Consider the following 8,936-nt stretch of genomic DNA (forward strand, 5'->3'; position numbering starts at 1 on the left):
ATGATCTTTAAGAGCGTTTTGGTCTTTGGAGAATGCTATATAGTATTTTAATGTGATTTAATGGATACAGCTTTGTAATTTCCCCTTTTCTTTCGCATGTCCGAATATAATGCTACGTGCTGTTGTCTCGTTATCGCGCGTTAAATCTTTTTTATAAATTTAATACGGTGTGGGTACGTGTGTTGGGTGATCTGTTCAATCGTTAATCACTAACACGTTTAGTCTATCGCGCGCGTTTATTGTCGATAAAAGATGATGAGAAACGTGAATCTTTGGAAGAATGTGCGCGCGAACAAAAAGAATAAAAAGGAAGAAAGGAAGAAAGAGAGAGTGGGAGTGAGAGAGAAATTTACTTGAAAAGGAATGTGGATAAGAGAAGAAGAAGAGAAATATATAGATATTTGGTAGTGAGCTCACTTTGTCCTCCACCGCACCGCACCGTATTTAGTTATAGATTCGATCTAAGAATTGAAATACACAATATTGACCAACTGCCTCTCTATATGTCTGTTCACCCTTAGTGGACATGGACCAGCGTGTTGGACGATACCGCCTTCTATCAGACGGAGGAATGATAGATGTTTTGTGAGTTCATCGCCAGTCATCCCTCTACACTCTTCGACATTGCTGTCTCTCGCATATTCACATGCGGACATTAGAAATTCGACTATCATCTTTATTATCGAAGATGTACGCTCGATTGGAATGTTACGCTCGAACAAACGATCGTGTCTTTTTAACGACATGTAAAGTGTTGTTAGACGACGCATATTAGTTCCAACAAGCCAAAGAAAACGTTTATATCAGTACCGAAATTTTGTTTCGTATCTCGAAGATTCGTGTCTCAAAAATATGTCGCTTTCTTTCTTTCTTAACTTCTTTGACGAATGCGCATCAGTTTGGCTCGTGCTACACACATATTCTTTCTTTTCGTTGAATATGTTTGATCGTAGAATTCCATTGGAATTTATTTACAAACACCAAGCATAAATATAAACGAATGTTTTTTTTTAAACCATGTATTTTATATTTATTATCAACGAGCTGGAAGTTCTCTGAACAAAATCTGAAAGGTAGAAGTAAAAGGAAGAAGAAAATGAAAAAGAAGAGTGGAAAGGCTAAACGTTATAAAAAGAAAGAATCGATGTAAATGGTAAAGAGAAGTTCCATGCTCAGCATATTAAAGATACATAATGCGGCTTGTGTAACGCTTATCTCGTTTTGTCGGTGAAACTGCGCATTCTCGCGAATACGAGACAATGGCTGGTGTTTGAAGAAATAGCCGCGTCGGTCTTATAGGCTGAGAAAGAAAGTGTGTTTATATAGATTATGAATCCAGATGGAAGAATAATGCTGTAAAAAAAAAGCAAGATTATTTTCGTAACGTTAATAAATTGTAAGTCAATAAATACAGCAACAAGAATGGTAAGGACAAGAAGAACATCAGCATCACCAATATTCACGAGAACTCTAACATCGGTAACCACAACGTCGAGGATGTCGCTTGCTCTTCGTTCGATAACGACGACGTTTATCGTACTTGTGTATTAACTTTGTTTTCCTCTGTAAAGACGATCGAATCGATACACGTTGTATCACCACATTAGCTAAACACCTAACTTTATGTTTTTCTATCGCAATCGGTATAATTTACCAAAACTTGTTTCGCTATTACAAATCTACCGAAAGGAATATGTATATCGAATGATCTTATCTGACGAATTTTGCGATCACAGATACTTATGTATATGCGCAAAAAAGAATAAAAATGAGGTAAAGAGCGTAACAAAAGGAAAATAGACGAGCGATGTAGAATGTATCGTGCGTGAGTCGTCTAAGTATTACATAGTCATGAAAAATCTGGCCGTGCAATGTTTCACTTCGACTCGTGATCACGGCTCGCATAAACATTTTTGCTTTTACCTAAGCTAAGGGTATTTGTGAAAAATTTGCGAATTGCGCCGTGAAAAGTAGAATTGTATAAACGAATCTATTCGGTGTAGGGTTCGCAGTTTTTATTCTTTTCGAAAGTAGAAGGCGATACGACGTTAATCGATAAATCGTTACGACGATATCGTCGAATAGATTCTACACCGACTCATCGGATGTTCTACGAATGTTTCTGATCGCTGTTCGTTTACATGGTCTCAAGAAAAAGCAAGATTGAGAAAAAAGAAAGATAGAAAAGCTATAGATGTCGGACTCGGAAGCTATGCGGTTCTGCTCTGTGTTACGGCTAAAAAAAAGATCACATTGTAACGTTACGATGTTCGCGATGCGTTTAAAAGGTTGGTACACGCCCGCGACCGTGGTAACGTTCGATGTAGATCGAAATTTTTCGCGAAATTTTGTTCGAATAAAAGGTATCGTTGTTTCCTTAGCACTCGCACAATACGCGAATTCTTTAAGCTTTTGGATGAGAAACGTCCATTTGATCGAATATGCAAAGGATACAAATGAATTTAGAGAACGCAACAAGAATCGTTTCTGACGCCGTCCTTTCCTAACTCATAGCTTGTACGTTGCGATACGATAGTTCGTAACTCGATGCAATTAAAAACGATGATGACAAATAGAGTGGCGTCATGCATCGTCCTAACTGGCATTTCTTTTAATTTCGCTGTTATTGTATCTTCATTTTGTTCGTTTGTACGTGCAGCCATGAACGAACTTTTCGATTATGTATACGCTGAGACCGATACGCAGATCGGACAAGTCGCACGCGCGCTACGGAAGAAAATTCAAAATCGACCGAGTCCGTATGTGCAACAAGAGATGATATTGCAAAAACTTATTCCTTTTAACGAAACGTATTAGTATGTTGAAATTTCGCGTGTTTACATTAACGCTTTCTCTCTTTTGCTAACTTGCCGAGTTGATCGTTCGTATAGATTTTAGCCACGAGCCTTAGACAAGATTACGAATACGAATAAGAATACGCGCGCACGGTTAAGTCAAAAGAAATGCGGTCGTTCGTTATCGTTCGCTGGTGCATCTTTACGTTCCTTGATATAAGTACCGTAAACTTATGAAATTTGCATAAAATTAGTTATGGCACGATAAATACGTTGATACGCGATTCACGTATGTCGAAGAGAATGCATCGAGGAAAAACAGCTCATTCTCGTTTTTCCAATAAATTCTGATCCCGCGTCTCAGAATCTATCTTTATTTCTATGTTTGGTTTTCTTTTTGTCATCGAAATTAAATTTGATGGTTGATAAAATGGAAGAGAGAAAGGGAGGGAGGAGAGAAAAGGAGGAGGGAGAGAAAGAGAGAGAGAGAGAGAGAGAGAGAGAGAATGCGTGCGTGCGTGTGTGCGTGCAATGATCGAAAACAGCGCAAGAGCGAATGAAATACTTATTCGTGTTATCAGGTAGCGAGTTTTGGATTACCTCGAACGAATTAGTAAATTTACCTCGCTCGAACTATTTTAATCGCATCTGTAGTTCACTGAACTAACGTCGACTCGCTAGCAATCGTTGCGATACCTCAGTTTTTTACCCTCTAAAAGTAACGAAGAAGGTAAACTTACTAAATACGTTTTTACGTACCAATAATTATGGCATACGTATGTACCATATTGTTACTTCTTGTAACGTACACGCTTCTCGGACATATTTTTTCTCATACGAAGTTCATGAATATCGTTTTATAAGTGATATCTCTTAAAACTAACTTTTATATGATTCATGCGGAATGTTCAAAATATAAATAAGATGCATTATTTTTTTCTGTGATATTATATACGAATACAACTCTCCACATATCGTCCCCTCCAACATTTTCAATCATTAAAAAGAAGAAGAAAAAAAAAAAGAAAGGTTATCGAGCATCGGAGGACGCAATTAAACAACAACACGTTGTTCCTCTCTATTTTGTTCGTTTCATTTTTCCGTATCTCTTTTACTTTTCTTTGTTCTTCCTTTTCGAACTTTTCTAAACGTAGTGCGAGTTTACTGTTTTAACGATAATTTTTGTTTGTTCTTATGAAATACGCTAGGAAACACCCTGCATAAAGTAGGAAACGGAGAAAACCGAGATCCTTGCCACTCGCATTCGCAGAAATTTAAATTCTTTTATACAGGTACGCATTTGCTCGACGCGATTTTGCGTTTTGCGTTTCGTTAACTATGTACATATATGCTAACTAGTCAACTTTCCACGTAATTCACATTGACTCTGCTTACAGGGGAGTCGACCTATTTGTGACTTTGAAACTGTAGACCGATCCGATGGAGACCGATCAGAACTAAACTCTACTCTCAAAAACGGTCCACCTCACTGCGACTCATCGTTTGCTCACGAACGAATTGATCAGTCGATACCAACGAGTTCTGCCTGTGCCTGCCAGTTCATCGCTATACATATATATTCGTATTCTTCTTAATAGCTGGTAGAATTTCAAAAAAATTGCGTTTCTTTCTTTTTCTCGTTCTCTCTCTCTCTCTCTCTCTCTTTTTTTCTGCCTAATAACTTTTACCATGTGTAAGATAGTTCTCTTCGCTTACACTGCATTTTTGGGAAAAGAAAAAAATGTGATCATTTCCAGCGAATCGCTGTATGGAAGACTGCGTGAAAAAAAGACGCGTTTCTTAACTCGGACGATTAACACCTTCTAATTTATACTTTCGACGATCGATCGTACCGTTGATCGATTTTAATTTGTAGATACTCGTTTCTCGTATATTTTATATCGACGACAATATGTAATTAGCTAGAAAGAAATATATTTTATACTCGCGTTGACCGCAAGGTTCGTCGTTCGATATTTTTACGCATATTGACGATCATTGTTTTAAAGCAATGAATTTGTCATCTTTTTTTCGTGATTTTATTAAAACGATAATTTTGGTTTCGCAAGCTTTTCTTTCTCTCAGACGTTCAATGAACCGAATCGGTAAGCACATTCAGTGTTCTATATTTTTTTATTGTCGAGATAATCCTATTCTTTAATTCACTGTACTCGCCGAGCATAGTAATCGTACGTAGATTTAGAAGTTATACGAATTATTATGAAACGAACGTTTTGTAAACTTTTGGCGATGCGTCAGCGATGAAAATCAAAGGATGTTATTCCATGAAATCTATAATTTAAAAGCGTCGTAAATCGATTGCCGTCAAGCATGATTGGTTCCTCTTCGTTACGTTTAAAGTTCATGGAAAGTTTCAGATTGCGAGAAATTGCGAACCATTTATCGAATACGTATTCTACACTACCGGAAGCTTTACTGGGGCCAAGAAGTATGTTCGTAAGTTTCCGTGGATCGTATAAAAGTTGTAAATGTAGTTAACTATATAGTAAGTTGTATTTATAGAAATTTCAATATTCTCAAGACACAAAGTACAAAGTAATATGACCGGATCTCAAACGTTTCGAAATAATCGCGTTTGCTTTTTAAGAATGCGTACACTTAAGATGCTAAGATTTGTATAATCGTTCTTAAGCAATTAGACGAAAATCTAAAACCTCTCGGCTAATTGTGCCGGTGAATGATTGATATATTGTTAAGCGACCCACACGCGTAAGTAGACATAAAGCATTGATATTCTCGGTGACCATCGATTCGACACTCGACTTTATTTCAAACATGTTGTATATTGATTTGCGTTACAAAATATTCCAAATAGGACGCGAATGGATAAAGGTATTTACACGTAATGCGGTGTACATTGTTAGAAACATCGTGATATTCGATTCTAAATCATAAGTCAGGATGTGAGAGAAATGTCCGATAGTTTCGATATCATTCGCGCGTTAGCTAATTCGTTGCGTGATTATATTTACATGTAATTGAAGAGTTTTGGAATATTCGGTAGCACGATATATTCGAAATACGCTATAACATAATATGTAAAACAAATTATCGTACAATACAAAGGTACAAGTTTTCTTCACGTGATACCGAATCTTTTAACGGAAGAGATGTGGTGATCTGGTTGTCAATGTCCTGGCAACGTGTGGTGTATTTGGTCATTACAATATGTAAAGAAAGGATTTAAAACGATCATCGATGGCGGACCGTTTTACCTTCCTCTACCACGTCCTCGAGTGAAACCGCCTCTACCTCGACCGGCGACTTTCCCCTTTGGCGGTGGAGACTTTGGTCTGAGAGCTTCGATACGTTCTGTACAACCAGTGGTGATTTGACCGTTGGCAAAATAACTAGTATAGAGGTCTGCGTTGAAATTCGTGTTGGTTAGCTCAGGGCCCACAGTAAGCCACCCTGGTCGAATAGTACTGTCTCGACCGAACAAATGCAGTCTATGTAAAGTGCGAAAAATATTGTTGATTAGCTGAGTGAGTTGAACGCTCTGATACGTATGTACACATGCTTTTCTCGCTTACCGTCGTCTGCCGAGACAGAAGTGTTCGATTATATGAAAAATCTCGACAGGCTTTTCTATAGAACCATATTCGGGCTCCTCCGAAATGATCAAATCAATATCGACGTTTGCATGAATGAAATCTCCATCCGTGGATCGTCTGACGGTCCCCTTGATACCCATTAGGCAGTGCTCTTTGGTTCTCTGAAGTACGGCCTTGCTATCTAGGTTTTTACTGTGCCCCGGGTTATTAATGTTGGTGCGAATCCAACATATGTCTTCGCATCGTCTAAAACCCCATTTCCGAAGACAGAAACGTCCCATATCTAGTCCATCGCTACTGCCGCACCACAGAAACACGAAGCTCCGATTGGCCGCCACTTCGCCGATATCCAATTCCATTATCTACGAATATAGATTGTTTTTAATAAAGGCGTTACGAGTAGAGAAAAGGTACGTTGTATAATCTCTACTCACCTGATCCCAATTCCAAAGTTGCACGTTTGTAGCACCGCAGGTGCGTTGGTACTCTTCCAAAGGGGGTTCGATCAAGATTACATCGAACTTGCAATTCAGTTCCTTCAAATTGTACGTAAGCAGATCGGTTTTTAGGTACATGGGCGGTGTTGCGGTTTCGGCGATTAAATCATCTTTCAATTTGATCAACTCCCGCAGTTTCGGGTATTCCTCGAATCTGTCCGCCAGACCCACGTCCCTAATGAAATTTTGAGGTCGCTGACCCGTGTCGATGAAATGTTGACAGTAGTCATTATGCGGATTCGACGATTGCGTTCCCTTAAAAAATAAATCCGTAGTCGAAAGTGGAAACAGACAGTTGCTTGGTTATAAATACAAACTTGCCTACCTTTAAAAACGTTGATGAGTCTTTGTAAACGATTTCGTCGGTCGGAGCTGTCTCACCTTTTAAATCTTTCACTCCGTTCTCCGATCTCTCTGATACCGATTTCAATTTTTTCTTCTGCGTATCGTCGACATCCGTTCCAAGAATTTGCCGCAACTCGTCTACGCTCGAAACACCTAACTACATGGAAGAAACGAATTCGTACCATTCACAAACTTTTATTTGCGATCATAACCTCAACGTCATGAAATCACGTTTGAGTAGTACTCACCGTCTGAGCGAGCAACTTCTTGCGTTTTTGCGAACGTTCGCGTAGCGTCTGAAGCATCTTCTGTTAAATCCTTTGGAACTGGCCGCAAAATAATAATTATCGTACATTTCCGTTTATACCTATTCTGTTCATTTCCTCGGTTCGAAAGGGAGAACAAACAGAACAACTACAAATGTAATTTATTACTTACCTTACCTTACTTTACCTTCCTTTTAACTTATAATTCAGTGATCGAATTTAAGAGAAAATTTGCGAAATTTAACGTATGTACAATCAACGATAATCGGCTACTGCCTAATCTGATACTCTAAAAGATCTGAAAACAAAACGTACACGCACGCCATCTTGTAGCCAAATGAACTTTCATTTTCGTTCATGTATCACGCTAAGGCAGCGCGTAAACGATGAACGACATCTTGTGGAAAACCGTGCAACAAACGACAAGTCTGCTTTGCGTCCGAGCACTGTTCGAAGTTGCTATCACGCACGAAGAAAATGACGTTTTTACTTTTTCAAAAAAAATATGGTTGCAAACATATAACGCCAAGCGAATCGAAAAGGCTTTCTCTGGGCTCGTTCTTGCGTTACACTTTTCTCGATGCGAAAGCGATCGCTATCGATTTTAGTATAATCTCTAAACATATTAATACTATAAATCGTTGCGACGAGCAATGTAGTCTTAAAAAAACAAAAAGGTCTCGGTCTAAGTAATAGGTGCATTTTATATGTTTCTCGATGGATTATTAGAAGAATCACCTAGGAAGGGAAGGAGGATTAGAAGGTGGAGTGATCGAAAGCGAAAGTTAAGCGAGGATAGTGAAAGAAGAGTGTGTCACGAAAGCGCAGCTCAGGGAAGTAAAATAACCAAGATAAGAGTGGCGGTGGACGCGGTGACGGGAATGAGTACGAAGGAACGATTGCAGAACGTTTTATGATCGACACAGTCTCCCTTAGTCTGCTTTAAAATCGACACGCGATCGGAGTCCTCAGGAGGAGCGCCAACGCAAGGCGTTGATAATCGGTCACGAACAGAATCGCAGTACTGTCGTTTCTTTGTAAAATGTAAGATTTTCAACAGGTGACGAAAATAGACGTTTCAAAGCATGACCAGGATTGGTAGACCAAGGCTAGTTGAGATTCGATTTTTCTTGGAGGACGCGGAGGACAGCTAGTGGACTGCGCAACTAGTCATAACTCACCCTTGATGAATAACCGAGACGAAGACCATATGAAATCGTAGACAATTTTGGTTTATGGTAAGCGTTTGTTTATTTTGACGTAATGGGACGGGGCGGGCAGATGCTTTGTTCAGAAACTTCTATAATTAATATTAAAAATTAATAAAAACAAATTAATTTCTCATTCTAAACACTCATTTTCATTGATTTAGTACTACTAGCGTTAACTCATATTGACCAAGTAAGAGGCCAAGCAAAGGAAGAAGATCGATCGCGCAATTTTAAGATATACAACTGA

General features: G+C 38.7%; 2 protein-coding genes across 4 annotated transcripts in view; one reads left to right on the forward strand and one right to left on the reverse strand.

The window, feature by feature from the left end:
- LOC100643227 (phosphatidylinositol 3,4,5-trisphosphate 3-phosphatase and dual-specificity protein phosphatase PTEN) overlaps nt 1-5,903 on the forward strand; it is a 15,188-nt gene extending 9,285 nt beyond the window's left edge. Inside the window, exons 9-10 of one of the 2 annotated variants that reach the window (XM_048404478.1) lie at nt 4,004-4,087; nt 4,193-5,903. In XM_048404478.1, coding sequence (XP_048260435.1) covers nt 4,004-4,087; nt 4,193-4,212 — 104 coding nt within the window. In that variant the 3' untranslated portion in view covers nt 4,213-5,903. Of the gene's footprint in view, nt 1-521; nt 3,732-4,003; nt 4,088-4,192 lie in introns of those variants that run through there. The other variant, XM_048404479.1, reaches the window with a different exon arrangement.
- Nucleotides 5,550-7,823, reverse strand: LOC100643430 (N6-adenosine-methyltransferase non-catalytic subunit). Of its 2 annotated transcripts, none has more exons than XM_012319263.3 (6): nt 7,656-7,823; nt 7,461-7,538; nt 7,193-7,369; nt 6,805-7,122; nt 6,350-6,732; nt 5,550-6,265 (listed from the first exon to the last, which is right to left on the reverse strand). In XM_012319263.3, exons 2-6 carry the CDS (start codon nt 7,515-7,517, stop codon nt 6,028-6,030), a joined length of 1,173 nt encoding a protein of 390 aa, XP_012174653.1. In that variant the 5' UTR covers nt 7,518-7,538; nt 7,656-7,823; the 3' UTR covers nt 5,550-6,027. The 2 variants fall into 2 exon arrangements, with proteins under 2 accessions (XP_012174653.1, XP_003402816.1); XM_003402768.4 differs by having other exon boundaries at nt 7,651-7,823.
- Between the last annotated feature and the right edge of the window lie 1,113 nt (nt 7,824-8,936).

This window comes from Bombus terrestris, chromosome 3 (genome assembly GCF_910591885.1).
Source record: "Bombus terrestris chromosome 3, iyBomTerr1.2, whole genome shotgun sequence".
Taxonomy (NCBI): domain Eukaryota; kingdom Metazoa; phylum Arthropoda; class Insecta; order Hymenoptera; family Apidae; genus Bombus; species Bombus terrestris.